Genomic DNA, 15,878 nt, shown 5'->3' with positions numbered 1-15,878 from the left:
CCGCAAAGTACGGTGGTACGATTTGTCACTCTAAACTACGCAAAAACCTGGTGACGCTTCTGTGCACGCGCAGTCCTCAAATCAAGCAACAGCAAAAGAAGTGGAGTTCGACCAATCATATATCAAGCAGCGATAATTGACAGATGCGTAAGGCCTATCATTAAAAAGAGACTGAAAATCGACAGCAATAAAGAATCCCGCTCAATCCTCTTCCACTCCCGCGGCCCGCAGACTGACTGAGTTCATCAGCAAGGACAGTAGGCCACAGTAGTCACAGCACTTCTGACTACTGAAGGTAAATGGGCTTGGGTGGATGTGGAAAGTTGAAATATTGTTTTTAGTTAACTTAATCTGGATTCGATGATCTCACGGGAGTGATCGCATGGATTATCTTAAAATACTCCGTCATTCACGGTCACTCAGATAAGAGGAAAACATCCTTCAGCCATGCAAATTATAAAATGCTTAAGCATTGATGAACAATAAATCTAAATAAAATTAAAATCGCTGTGGCTTAGTGATTATGAAAGTTCTGTGACTTGTGGATTACTGATAAACGTGAGGTGTTTATTTATTCATTCTCAGTGTTGAGAAACGTAGCCTGCATGTTACGTTATTGTGTTAATAATAACTAAAGTACCTAATTATGTTACATAATTATTTTGTATGAAAACTAGCGCATTAGTTACTTATGGATTAAAAAGTACCGTATCAGTGCTGCGCGAGCTCTCTCACAAACACAGACCGCGCGCACAGAGAGAGAAGAGAGAAGATAATTGTAAATTGACGGGCTAAGTTTAAATTTTTTTTCTGTCAAAATGTCAGAAAGCATTGTGTATTATCCATCCGTGTTTTTAAAATTCGTTAAAAGACAGACGTTGTACTGTTAACACAGCCCCATATTTCAGATTCATCTAAACTTATACTTGATATTCTTTTTAGAATAAGTGATTCGTTTTGCTATTATTGGTTATGTGACAGGACTCCTGTCTATTAATTGTCAACTATTTTCTAGAAATATGTTTGTATTGGCTAACGTTTATTCAGCTAATGCGTGTCCTGTTTAAAGGAGCATTTCACCCGTGGGAACATTCATCTTTATTGAAAGTGGGTCATGTATGTAGTCGAAATATAATAACATTTTCGAATTTGGTGCCTTTTTGACCGAGTAAAGACAGAAAGTAACTTTAGGGCGCATTTGTACTGAAAACCACAACTCCCACAATGCACCACATTGCACAGCTCCGCAAGCCACTCGCACTAATCCAGAACAACGCTGAGGAGGTATCCGCCTATCAGATTCAGAGAAAGCACTCTACCGTCTACAAGGCTGGGTGCCGCCAGAGTTTGAAATTCATTTCACAGAAAAAAAAATCTAGTTTGTTGCCGAAATCATTATTGAATTACTCCTCGTTTCTATTTATGTTGAATGTTCAGTCCGAACATTGTAATGCAATTTGGATTTGCAAAATAAGAATAAAAATATGTAGGCATGACCATTTTTGTTATCTATTATCATGTAAGGTAACAGTAGGTTAGTAACATTAGTTCCACTGATGGAATGTTGGTCGTCCAAATTTATTTAACATACACGTGGAATAAAACACTAATAAGGAACACAACGTAAATGTGATTATGTGAACCATTTATTTCAATAATGATATCAACAAAAATAATTATGTTAACAATAAAAGTTCAACAATACAATAGTAACAACAATAGTTCCTCCTGAGCTTCCTCAACTTACTGGTGCCGGCAGTACTGGCAATCTGGAGCTGGATATTTCAGTCGGATTGCCGACACGAGCGGGTAGAATGCGAAACTTACTGGTGCCGGCAGTACAGTGCCGATGCAGAAGACCTCCCTGTTACGGACGATACAGTTTTGAACGATGTAGGCTACTCTACTCTTATGTGTATGACCAAAAAATTACGGAGTGATTCAACGTGATAACGTAGTTCCCGGCACGTTGCAGATCAGCTCAGTCTGAACAATTGTACTTAAAAAGTATGTATGTGTATATGTATATATATATATATATATATATATATATATATATATATATATATACACTGTATATATATATTTTTTTTTTAAATGACCTATCGTTTCGCTAGATAAGACTCTCTTCCTCAGCTGCGATCGTGCACAGCATGTGTTGAAGCACTTCAAAGACCTTTGAAACTGTATTGATTTGGACTTCAACACTCTGGTTGCCATTGAAGTCCATTATTCGAAGAAAAATCCAGAAATGTTTTCCTCAAAAAACTTGTTTTCTCTTCCAATGAGGAAAGAAAGACATGGATATCTTGGATGGCATTGGAAGGGGGTGAATTATTAAAAAAAATCATTTTGAGGTGAACTAATCCTTTAAGAGGGACAGTGATGGAAACATTATTTACGGCAGGTCCAGATCATCCCGAAAACAAGCAGGTCAGATTTTTTTAAATTCATGTTAATTAAAATGTAGACTTTATCTCCAGATCTAGCTTTACATCTTGGAATGGTATATAATATGATCACAAGGTTATGGGTCTGAATTAGAACAAATCTGAGGTTATTATTACACACCTGTGCCTAGCAACATGTAAAGTTTGTGTCATTGAGTGTAAAAAGCAACAGCTTTTTTGATACAGCAGGTCCCAGTCACAGCCAGAGTTGGAAGACTGGTGTCTCTCATGTCAGGGCTCCGGAAACCAGTGAGTAAGTGACCAGTGACTTTCCTTCTGTTACTGCAGGTGTGTTCTTTATTTTGACTGCACTGGTTCGAAACAGTATGTTCATTTATTATAAAATGACCATTGTTAATGCCATTCTCTTTTGTTATAATAAACTACTGTTATTTAAATATTGTGCATTGTTTCAACAGAGTCATTCCTTCAAGAGCTTAAACGCTCACTGGGTGAGGACATACATGAGGATGAAACGGCACTTCAAGCCTCAACAGACTGGTCGACCCGAAAGAGCCTCATATCAGGGTGATGGGAGAAAGAGAGACCCCGACTGGTCAACACCATGGTGGCTCGACAACATGCGGCAACTCGGATCTGCCAACAGTGTGGAAACGGTCCAGCCGTTATCCGTTGTTGTGACTGCCGACCACACCCATTCTTCTGTGGCCAGTGTGATGTCAGGGTCCACCGAGGTCAAGTGTTCCACAACAGGGATTGAATGACACGTGCATTTTTTCATCCGTTGCCTGCCACAACTCGTATTGTGGAGAGGGTTCTAACCCAGTGTGGTAAGCTGTAGTTTTTGAAAGTCTCATTCTCAGACTTGTTAATTCCAGTTATCACCTGAAAAACTAAATACTGTCTTCTGATAGGTTGATGAAGCCATCAAGTACATCTGGTTTAAAAATAGTTCCAGTAAATAAATGTTATTCTTTAATTCTCGTCCATGTGTTTTTTTGTTTTTTTCAAGAGCGTCTTGTACATTTGGAGATGCCAGAGACAATATGCGGTTGTCTACGAGGATCGTCCAGTGTCATCGCAGGACAGTCCATAGTTGTGGTTACAATGAATGGTAAGAAGAACTTATGGGTGGGGTGGGGTGGGGGTCACTTCTGTAGAAGTGGCTGCAGAATTTCACCCACAGCTATTTGCTGATCACACCTCGTATATACTCCCTCTCACTTTCTGTCACAACCCTTATGAAAATCAACCATGGTTTTACTATAGTAAAACTGTAGTTAACTACGACTGTAGTAACCATGGTATTTTGGTGCGAACAATGGCTCTTAAAAACCATGGTTTTGGTACCATGGTTTTACTACAGTTATATTGTAGTAATACTATAGTAAAACTGCAGTTTTACTAAATTATCTTGAATTACATTTAAGCCATTTAGTTACAACCAGGCCAGCTGACAGTCTTGCCTGGGCCCGGGACAAGATAATCTTAGATGGACCCCCACCCCCCACGATTTATTTTTATTTTTATAAAACACCATATACTTTTACCCAAACTGAATAATAAAAACACGTTTAAATGGGTACATTTTCTATAAATGACTTCATTTTCTTTTCTGACATAGCCTACTACAGTTCTTGTTAAAACACAGACATGCAAAATCTGTGCATTTTGGGCACTTTTTGTGTGAAATCATATTTATTTTTTGTCCATCAAAAGTGTGCTTTCACTTTTAATTAAGCATGAGCAGTGCAGCAAAAATAGACTCGGATCCGGCCCATTATCTGTTCACCGATGATGACAGTGACGCATTTCAGCCGGCTTTTTATTTCTCATCTCCATAAATATTCAATTCAATTCAATTCAAATTTATTTGTATAGCGCTTTTCACAATACACATTGTCTCAAAGCAGCTTTACAGAAATTGCATTTCGGAAATGTACATAGAAAAATACAGTTAGTTAATCAAGTATTAATTTATGGCATAACATATCGCCGGCTTTGAGTCGTCTCTTCACAGGCGTCGAGTCGTCTCTTCACAGGCGTTGGGGCATCTGAAGTCTCCGTGAGAGGCCGGATACAAACTGGAGCTGACGAACGCTATTTACCTCGGGACTAGCGTCCCGAGATAACAGCAGAAAGGCAGATGGGAAATAATTAGCATAGCTGATGTTCATAATGTTAATGCATTCGAACTGATTCAGCAGTAGTATCAAAGGTTAAAGAGATGCGTCTTTAATCTAGTTTTAAACTGGGACAGCGAGTCTGAGTCTCGTACAATATCAGGAAGGCTATTCCAGAGTTTAGGAGCTAAATGCGAGAACGCCCTCCCTCCTTTAGTGGACTTAGATATCCTAGGAATGACCAGAAGCCTCGAATTTAGTGATCTTAAAGAGCGCGATGGATTGTATGGCGATAGAAGGTCTGTTAAATACACAGGAGCTAAACCCTTTAGGGCTTTATAGGTCAGTAGGAATACTTTGTAATTGATACGTAACTTAATAGGTAACCAGTGTAGAGATGATAAAATAGGTGTTATATGATCATATTTTCTTGATCTAGTAAGAACTCTAGCAGCTGCATTTTGCACTAACTGTAGCTATATATCTAGTAGTAAAGCTAATGCAAGGGCTGGAAATCAATTAATTCTTTGCTAATACTTCCTCGTCATCATGTAGAGCGCAGTTCGCACCGCTTTCTCCTTTCCACGAGCGCGTGCTCTCCCGTGGCGTCTGTCGTTGCTATGCAACAATGAACTTAGGCGCGCCTGTCAAAACGAGCGCGCCGCGTCGCTATTATGAGCTAATATCCAAAATATTTCCATATGTGGCTCTTTCCTCCTTTCTTATCAACAAGTGGATTTACAGCTACCACATCAGCAGCACCGCCGGTCTCAATGTCTCAGCACTTTTATGAAGAGGACGCAACTGCACGCGCTTCGGGCATGCACGCGCATCAAGTACCGGGTTTGAGAAAACCTGGTACTGTGGCGTGACGTTTAAAAAAAAAATAGTACCGACTTGGTACCGAAGTACCGGGTCTTCGACAACACTCAAAAACGTTGGCTGCGCTGTTTCTTACCTTGCTCTACGTTGACTTTACTAACGTTAGTTCCAACTTCACAGTCACCACCTTTTTTAAAATATTTGTTTAGGACATCTCAAAGGCCTCTATTTTCTTCTTCTCTTCTTCTCCTTTCTTTTCTTTTCTGAGCACCGGACTTGTGCTGACCGGACATTTTGAGCGTAACGTTATCCTATTGAACTTCAAATCAAATGACAACATCAAATTTTGATCAGTGGCCAAACCATTTTTGTTTTGGGGGTGGGGGGGTTCTTGACCACTATTTCAAGGACAATTAGGAAGAAAACAAATAAAAAGCTTTTATGTAACTCAAATATTAGATATTTTTTCCACAAATATGCCTATTTTATTTATTTTTTAACAATTATTCCATAATTTAATGAGGGCCCAGTTCGGACGAGGCGAAGGCCAGGGCGGAGCAGGACGTGATGGCGGCCATGGAGGTGAAGCCCCTGCAGACGACCATGGCGGCGCAGCCCTCATGGTCTCCTCACCGGACCCTTGGGCCCCCCCCAAAAAATACTTGAGGAAATCCACGGGTTCAGGAAAGCCCTCCCGGAGCTTGAAGGGCGCAGGAAGGGCGAGGCGCAGAGGCGGGGCCGGCAGGGCGAGGCGCAGAGGCGGGGCCGGCAGGGCGAGGCATCTGGGAACGCCCTCCGGAGCCTGGCGAGCAAAACGAGTCCTCCTCCTCCTGCGACGGCGCTTCACTGGGCTTGAAACTTTCACTTGGTTGGATTCACTTGACTTGGAACTCGACTCACTTGACTTGGAACTCGACTCACTTGACTTGGAACTCGACTCACTTGACTTGGAACTCGACTCACTTGACTTGGAACTCGACTCACTTGACTTGGAACTCGACTCACTTGACTTGGAACTCGACTCACTTGACTTGGAACTCGACTCACTTGACTTGGAACTCGACTCACTTGACTCGGCGGCACTCGACTCACTTGACTCGGCGGCACTCGACTCACTTGACTCGGCGGCACTTGACTCACTTGACTCGGCGGCACTCGACTCACTTGACTCGGCGGCACTTGACTCACTTGATTCGGCGGCACTTGACTCGGCAGTTGACTCACTTGACTCGGCACTTGATTCACTTGACTCGGGACTTGACTCACTTGACTCGGGACTTGACTCACTTGACTCGGGACTTGACTCACTTGACTCGGGACTTGACTCACTTGACTCGGTGGCACTTAGCTCGGCGGCACTTGACTCACTTGGCTCGGCGGCACTTGACTCACTTGGCTCGGCGGCACTTGACTCACTTGGCTCGGCGGCACCTGGCTCGGCGGCACCTGGCTCGGCGGCACTTGACTCGGCGGCACTTGACTCGGCGGCACTTGACTCGGCGGCACTTGACTCACTGGATTCGGCAGGGCTCACATGAGGCGCAGGCTCGGCGGGGCAGACGAGAAGTGCGGGCTCGTCGGGGCTCACGTGAAATGCATGCTCGTCGGGGCTCACGTGAAATGCATGCTCGTCGGGGCTCACGTGAAATGCATGCTCGTCGAGGATCACGTGAAGCGCGGCCTCGGTTGGGCTTACGAGAGGCGACGAGAGCCCGGCAGGTGTCGAGTAGAACAAGCCCGTAATCGAGAAGAGATCATCCAAGGAGCAAGCCTGAGCAATATACCGGTCAAGAGTCCATTCAGTAAAATCCCTCGGCATCCATCGAGCGATCTTATAATCCAGCCCGTTCCAAAACAGGTCCATGAGCTGGATCTCATCTAGCGCTCCCAGATGGCAAATGGACAGAAAATCCTTCGCGTACCTTTGGACGGACTGGCCCTCTTGCAATAGCGTCGACAGGTATTCTCCCAGAGCCCGGTTGCTGACAACTGCTGGATCCATTTCGTGGTGAGTTGTTCTGTAACGTAGTGCTTTAGAAATAGCGATGAGGCTGGATCCAGACGCAGTGTGGCTTTATTAACAAACTTAGACAGGAACAGGATTCAAAGACTCAGAAACAGGACTCAAGGATACAGAAATAACCAACGTTAACATCTATCATACATTCAACAACTCACCAAGACAGGGCAGGAACACAGGGCTTAAATAATCAGGGACAAACGAGCTAACAGGATAACAAGGGGGCGTGGGAAAATCAGAAACACCTGGGAAAACTAATGAACAAGACAGGGAACCAAAGAACATGACAGGACACAAACCCATATCGTGACACCTCTAAAATGTATATAACCTGTAAACACTTGCCCAACACAAGCATGTTTGCAATTTATACTGTACATACATTAACAGGATTACAACAATATTACTTAACAAGAACAATAAATACTATAAATTCAGAAGAAATGAGCAGTTCTTTTAAGAATGTTTTAAATGATATCCACTCACAAGAGATGGAGACATGGAGTCACCTCCACACTTTAAATTCTAGGTGATGCAGCATCCATGCCAGTAGGTGTCAGTTTGAGTCTGTCATGTAGGCCAGTAGGTTACAGTCCGGCTTTGGTTTGGTTCGGTCTTTCAGCCCAAATGGACGCAGGACCTAAAGTGAGAAGAATACACACCACATTAACACACGGCTTGCTGGAATACTCAACTGTTATTGGTCAGTTGCACATCGAGTAGCCATGTGAAAGCCCGACTATCGGTCCAATGGCGGTCTTCCAATAATACAGGTGAAGGTCTCTGCGCGTTACGGTCTTTCCTTTTACGCAACACAAGAAGATTAAATGGAATACATTTCCTCATATGTATTAACTCGTTAATCATCTGACTCCATTAATGAAAAAGGTTTTAATGATATCTGGGCATCATTAAAAGTGAGCGAATGTTTGATTATTCTTTTTTAACTCTTTAATTATGTTTTACCCGCTAAGATTAGGAAGCTATGTCACTCAGAGGTCCTCGCGTCTTCCGATCTCATGATCGCAATCTCGCCAGTTTCGGTCACCAAACAGAGGTAATTGGCTAATATCTTAGACGGTCGAATTCACCTTTACACAATCAAAAATACTTTTATATAGCCCCCTTGAATTTGTATACACTTAATTTAAAGTAACGTTTGCTTCAGGCAGATCTATGGCCACTATTACAGATATAAATTAACCAACTTTATTCCTAACCAAATAGCTTTGGATTGGCCATGTCGGTTTCCCACATACACTCATCTAAAGTAACATTAAATTAAAACAGAGGTAAAACAGACGCACCCAGATTTAGGTTGGTCGAGCAGTATTTTTGCTGCCCTAAACGGAAATAACTCTTCTCTGCAAAACAAGTACATGTGAATTGATGCCAATTAGTTGTCACTAATCTGACATAAACTTGCAGGAACATAAAAAAAAAAGGTTTTCTACTGTGATAAGTCACTATGACTTCACTATTTACCTGGCAAACAGCTGATGGTTACACACTCTCTCTTGTCTGTATTAAAGAAGATGATAATTAGAAATTATATTTTTGCCATTCACAAGTTGTCCAAAGTCATTAAATGTAATGCTTAAGATCTGTGCATGGGATAGACAATTCTGTGTGGATGTCAAAATATATTAACAACACGGAACAAGATTTTAGATTCAAATTCAATTTGAATTGGTTATAGATCTGCCTGGCTCTCACACCAGCCAATCACTGCGCACTCCCTCTCCCACTTCGGTTCACCTTCGTAACACAAAATAAGATATTTTTAATGGAATTCTGAGTGCTTTTAGTCCCTCCATTGGGAGCAATGCAACTAACACATTCAAGGCACAAAACAATAGGAAAGACATCATTGAAGTAATCCATGTGACTCCAGTGGTTTAACCAATTTTATGAAGCGATGCGGGTGCTTTGTTTGTTTTTGCAAAAAAAAAAACAATTTAGCACTTTATTTAGGAATCATAGATTCCCAGTAGGGGGAGCACTACAACGCATGCGTATTGTGTTGACTCAAGACCGGAAGTTGTTCTGTGAATGTGCAGATAATATTATTTTGTGAATATAGAGGTAAATTATGTTTGGGGTTTTTGCCCAAAACAAAGCACTTGCATCGCTTCATAAAATTGAGGTTAAACCACTGGAGGGGTAATTTGACTGTGACGTCTTCCACCATGATAATGGGTTGGTATCGGGGGGTAGTGGGGTCTCACTTTCGTAGATCAATATTTCTTGCTCTAGCACGGCTCCTATATCTAAGGGACTTTCTGATGCGTCTGCTCCTTGGCGGTAAACATCACCAATAAGGTCCCCCATAGCACTGAGAGCTATTTTCTCCTGGCGCGTTATCCCCGTAGCCAAGGCTGCTCGCTCCGCAAACACTGGCAGCTGACTTATCTCACCTTTTATTTTCTGTCGTACCTCCTGCCGTTGGTCTCGTTCCAAATGAATTAGCTGATGGAAACGCGGGTCAAGGTAGCTAGCCGTATTAAGCAGCTTGAAGGCATCTTTGTCTCGACTGTATCGATTGTAGGGGTCCGTCTTTATCTTCGTTTTCATTTCATTGAGTGCTGCCGGATCACCGGTGGATGGCTGAAGATGTGACAAAAGTACATACTTCAGGGGGAGAACAGCTGATGCTGTTGGAAATTGGTCGGTGGATAACGCCTCAGTGGCCACTTTGAATGGCTTAAGCACTGCTCTCACCTACGAAAATACACACAAACATAATTAGAATAACTTTATGGCTAGCAGCTCAACGTAACGCAGTTATGCATATGCTGCTATTCCCTCTTCTGTAGGGTATTATTAATGAAACATCTAGCCTATTAATTGGTCAATCAATATCACCTGGTTATGCATACACACAGTACGTAGGCCTACATCATTTTTGTTACTCACCTGCTCCATAAGGGTCCGCTCGCTGGTAGTCAACTCGAGATGACCAAGTTTCTTCTCCATGATGACCGCTGCTACCGAAGCTTGTTGCTCGGTTGCCCGACACACCATGTCGTAAGTGCTGTTCCATCGGGTAGCGCAGTCGTTAATTAGCTTCGCAGGCTTAAGACCAAGCAGCTTCTGCTTGGATTCCAAAAGTAGCTGTCGGTAGTGGATTTGTTAAAATGCATTGCTGTGGCCTTCAGTCTGCTGATTGGAGTTTCTATAGCTCGCACTGCCAGCCTTATACTCACAGCCAGGTTAATGGTGTGTGCCATGCACGGGACATTGACGGCCTGCAGGTGCCTCTCGACAGCATTGATATAATTAGCCGCGTTGTCAGTGGTGATGGAAAGCACTGATCGCCTGTCAGGGTGTAACGTTGTCAGGTGTGACCTCAGGTTGCTAGTTGTAGAGTGATATTTCATTTGTACTTTGCATATTCTGCAGATTGCCACTTCTTTATTTGTGATTTTCCCATTTATGGTTTGAAATCCAAACACCTTCCACACATCGCTTCTCAAATTGTCAGGAGTGGTGATCTCCGTTTCGACATTGCTCTCCGCCAATTTGGATTTGCAAAATAAGAATAGAAAATATGTAGGGTTAGGTCATCATTCTTTTTCTTTAGATTAGAAGATTATATGATATCAAGGGGAATGTCTATACTTAAAAAACCTGGGTGTTGTGACACTGTTTTTGCTTTTAGATCAACAAATAATAACCCAAAATGATTGTCTTGATAATGTCATGCATAAGACATTTATTTCCTGTCCTGGACTCGGTCTTGACTCGGACTCAAACCTTTTTGGACTCGGTCTTGTCTTGGACTCGAAGCTCTTTGGACTCGGTCTTGACTTGGACTCGACTAGTCCTGGTCTTGGACTTGTCTTGGACTCGACAAAGGTGGTCTTGAATACAGCCCTAACTAGAGGCATGGCCATGTCTTGGGCTTGGTCCTCTGATTTTCCCATTCAGGATATTTGTGATGCGGCCGGCTGGTCCTCGCCTTCCACATTTATAAAGTTTGCTACTCGGTTACTACCGTAACCTTAGTTCCCTGAGAGTAGGGAATGAGTATTGCGTCGCCAGCCGCACTATAGTAATCTGGCAAGTTGTCGCTTCAGTCATTTAAACCTGCTATAATGGCACTTTTCGGGGGACTAATATAGGTTAAGGCCTCGCCCCTTGGATGTGCAGTTACCGCAGCACAGCCAACGAGTGAGCCAGACACTCGCTGTGCAGCTGCAAAATGTGTTTTACATTTATAGGCTTCAGTAAATCGAGGAAAAGGAGTTTCCCCACTGCGAATAGCTACGCAATACTCGTTCCCTACTCTCAGGGAACTGAGGTTACGATAGAAACCGAGTAGGCACTATTATTGAAAAGGTACAAAACTGTTCTTTGAGGAAGACTATTTCTACCATCGTGTACCTTTTTTTTTCTGAGAGTGAATTTAAAAAAAATTGCTTTATTACTAAAACCATGGTTCATTTGTAGTTGCTATGATTTTACTACAAAAACCATAGTTAAACCATGGTTACTACAAAAAAACACATAGTTTCTACAAAAAAAATACATGGTTAATTTTTGTAAGGGAATTAAGCACATATACGACTCATGAATGTTACATTCATACATGTTACTTTGTGCCAAAAATGCTCTTTATCATGGCTGGAAATCCAGAGGTGTCAATAGGTTGTATGTTGATTAGATTGGCTGGGCCCACCTATGTGGAGGAAAACAATTAAGCTTTGTTTGAATGGGGATAGTTAATTTGCCTGACAAATGTGTGACTTCCAATATAGTGCCTTACAAAATGTTTGTATTATTGTCCTCCTGATCCATGCTTAGTCAAAGGTTCCCATATCAGTTGTCAGAATGACACAGTTTGCGTCTGTCAGAATTAACTTTGAGTATATATTTCCTTCTTTTTCCAGGGCAATATGATCTCAGATTGCCTCAGATTAGATGCAAGGCATGTAAAGCCACTTGGAGTCCTGGAGTGGATGACCTGATCCGTAATGACTACTGGTCTGCCACTTCTCACTATTCAACTGTGTATGTGACAGATATCCTTTTTTCTTTTGAAGAGCTGAAGATGCCAGCTCCAGGGATGTCTAGCCAAGCATTTCTTAGAATGCTGGATCAACGCACTGTTGGCTTTGGCCTTGTAAGTATTTGTGGTAATAATTGCGTAACTCAAGAAATAATATTATGAGGGCATGATGATAATGATAGTACACATGAACATTTGCACTGTTTAGGAAAAAAGTTGTGTTAAATTTAGACCCTTTGTAAACAACCATAAACTCATGTTCTCTCATCAGTCATGCAGTTTGCACTGAGACATTTCTGAAAAAACAGGTCATTCTGAAGATCTCAACTTCAACTCCATTGGCTACAGACTTTGACATCTTCTCCCCAATATCATTTCCTGATCCCAGAAGTGTTCCCTTGGATTAATGGGCCAAACATTGCACAGGCTTACTTCTAAACAATATGGAAGCTGTTGTAGCCCTCTTTGTATCCTGTATATCCTGCATGTTTAATGGCCAGTTCTCCCAAATACACCAGTGTATAGTGTGTGAGTGAAGTTTACTCATTGTTTATTTCCTTTGATATGTATTCTAAAGAGTGGTTACGAAATTAGTACAAACATCAAGAAATGTATCCATTTAGAGCATTTCTCTTCTTTGAAATAGAGCGGAAACATCACAGCAGACAGCTTCCGCAAAAGCTTCTTAGAGTGGGAGGCTGTCCGATTCGAATTGGACAAATTATGCCAGGAGGACCACTTTGACTGCCCAGCGTGCAGCCCAGACATGCTTGCAGTATCCATTGATGGAAACCTCAAGCACTACAGATTCAAGGTACTTACAAATCCTGTGTGTGCATCATATGAATTTTTAAATGAATATTTAAAGTTACCGTATTTTCCGCACTAAAGGCGCACTTAAAAGCCTTTAATTTTCTCAAAAAACGACAGTGTGATATGGATCTCTCTTATTTAGATCGGAGGAACAAGCCATTTTTGATGGCGTGTTCATCGCGAATGATGATGATGTCGCAAGACTCGTGGATTATGTCCATACCTCAACCAGTCATGTAAACTTGCACAACTTCACTATATTTACCTATAAAACACCACGTCCTAGAGAGGACTTTGTTCGAACAAGTTTGGACTGTTAACTATCTTCCATGTTTTAGGTCTCTGGAAGAGGTGTCTGTGGAGGGCAGTGGTCAGCGGCACGTGAAACGTCTCAGAAGTCCTCAGGAAAAACAGACGAGGAGGGTCTGGAACTCGCTGTATGTGGTCATGGGGTTCTCCTTCGTGCCCTCAATATGTTCAGGGTGGAGATTTTTGCCTACCCCCTGTACTTCCAAAAGCAAATGGCCTGTAAGCCAGTGACATTTTTCGCTATGGATCTGGCATGCAAGTACTGGCCTTACCTCCGGAGAGTGACAGAGAAATGCCCTGAGCTTCAGGATCTCCTCACCATGAGGCCATTTCTCTCTGTTTTTCATGCCAAAGCTCATGATTTCAAATGTGAGGCAAGAAAAAATGATTGTCCATGACATTTTCTTTCCCTAAAAAAAACAGCATAAGGTTGTTGCCACTTAGGTTTTGTTTTTTCTTGTCTTTTTTAAAGGTAAAATGGAGTGGAGCATATCAGGAGGGGGCTGGTTCGACTCTTGGGGAAGAGGTGGAGCAGTGCAACGCCTTCCTCTCGAGGATTGCTGTTACCGCAAAGCACATGTCAAAAGCAGGTAAGGTAAACAGTACATTTTGATCCTGATGACAATGGTGAGCCACTTTGATTCTGAAAATATAAAGCTCAGAATATTCAACACAAATGGATGGATCGATTACAATACCATCATCCTATTTTATTTGCAAGACACATAGACATGCTGACGGTCATGGCCTTGCGCTGAAACCAACAAAAGTTTGACAACTTGGCTTCCACCCTTGCCCGCCGATATCGGAAGGTAAAGACTCCAGTTTTCCCTTATGCAACATGCATAGCGATATTGTAAAATAAAGTGGCATATATTAAAAATATAGGGAAGACTTGCCCAGATATTCTTCAATACAATTAAATATACGGATGGTTGCATGTGTACTGTCAATTGTATTTTTCAGTGTCTTGATATAAAATATTAAAAGTTCACACCACATATATTGATAGTCCACATATATATATGAATATACTGTATATTTAATCAGTGTTGTATGTGGTTTTCTAATAGTGAAGGTACTTTACAATCCATATCAACAATAGTCAAAGTTGTAGCCTCATTGTCATTTGTGTTTGAAGGCCACAATAGCCCTGCAATGCCAGTTGCATAACCTGGAGGCCGTGAAAACGGAAATGGACATCACAGACAATCAACTGGAGAGCTGGATCATTGATATAATGAGTGGCCAGAAGGTAGAATATAATGTTTTATACTGTTTGATATGGTGCTTGATGTATCACTTCTGACTAAGCTTGGCTGCAATTCCAAAGAGGCTCATTGTAATCGTAGTCAAAGAGCACATACTCTGATTGCTGATGACGTGTGGAAAAGATGTGGACAATAAAGAACCTAACTAACCTAACTATACTCAACCTTAGCTACAAGTGTAGCCTCAGTTACAGAGAAATATGAAAAGATTGTTGAGGCTTTATTTTGCTCATACACCAGAAATAATATTTTTTCATGGAATCAAGAATCATATTTCTTATCTCTTCATTTCTTCCTCTCAGCAACAACATCCCCAAATGATGCTGATGTTGCTGCTGTTGCCAGCCGAATTGAGGAGCTGGTGGCAAGTGGTAAGAGGAGGTCCCAGCGTCTTTATAAAGATAGTGACGGATGCATAGGACGCGCCCGGATCCGGCGAAAGATCAGGGAGGAAAAATAAATGTAAATTCTGTAGTGGAAATGTATTACACCTTGGTTCCTAATGCAGAAAAACTGACCTTGGACACCATTCTATCTGACCAGATTATTTGGGCATGGCAGCTTACACACGGTGGTATGTACACAATTGTGTTGACTATGTGAAATAGTCACATAGTGGCACAAAATCTGTCATGCCTCGATTGTAACCCCAGAAAATCTTTAAATACTGATCTTAAATACAGCCGACTTATGTTTCATCAATGTAATCCAGACTCTGTAGATCTAAGGACAAAGAGGAAGGCGTTCGACATAGTGATGGCAGTAAGGAGACTTGAGGAGGAGAAGAGGATTCTTATTGCAGAGATGAACAAGCATTGGAAGTTTCTTTGCACCCGTGCAGACACCCTGAAGCAGATGTCATCCCAGCTTTCTAATCATGATGACATCAGGTATGTATTGGTTATACTTGGCATACATTACAATATTTCTGAAAGTTTCTAATTAATAAAGGCTCAACATGTTTTAACATGTAAGGTGAGACGTGGGGCCTGCTTCAAGATGGTATCCAAGGTCTACGGAGCTTGACGATGAAGAACAAGCAAGCAACAGCCTGGCAAAGCATGCAAAGAACTGTTATGTTCAAGTCCTGACTGAAAC

The 15,878-nt window shown here is 41.9% G+C and overlaps 1 protein-coding gene across 1 annotated transcript; it reads left to right on the top strand.

The window, feature by feature from the left end:
* The first annotated feature begins 2,869 nt into the window (after positions 1 to 2,869).
* On the top strand, positions 2,870 to 13,366 carry LOC143745625 (uncharacterized). The gene is made up of 5 exons (XM_077237754.1): positions 2,870 to 3,241; positions 3,424 to 3,525; positions 12,269 to 12,501; positions 13,034 to 13,201; positions 13,343 to 13,366. Exons 1-5 carry the CDS (start codon positions 3,172 to 3,174, stop codon positions 13,364 to 13,366), a joined length of 597 nt encoding a protein of 198 aa, XP_077093869.1. The 5' UTR covers positions 2,870 to 3,171.
* The last annotated feature ends 2,512 nt before the right edge of the window (positions 13,367 to 15,878 follow it).

This window comes from Siphateles boraxobius, unplaced genomic scaffold (genome assembly GCF_051911475.1).
Source record: "Siphateles boraxobius isolate OS27281-9 unplaced genomic scaffold, OSU_SipBor_1 208, whole genome shotgun sequence".
NCBI lineage: Eukaryota > Metazoa > Chordata > Actinopteri > Cypriniformes > Leuciscidae > Siphateles > Siphateles boraxobius.
This window is presented reverse-complemented; position numbering and strand designations above follow the sequence as displayed.

Coding starts and splice junctions, on each gene's coding strand:
- LOC143745625 (XM_077237754.1), top strand. CDS start 3,172: ATGACACGTGCATTTTTTCATCCGTTGCCTGCCACAACTCGTATTGTG. Junction 3,242..3,423: donor GAGGGTTCTAACCCAGTGTG/GTAAGCTGTAGT, acceptor GTTTTTTTCAAG/AGCGTCTTGTACATTTGGAG. Junction 12,502..13,033: donor GCACTGTTGGCTTTGGCCTT/GTAAGTATTTGT, acceptor TCTTTGAAATAG/AGCGGAAACATCACAGCAGA.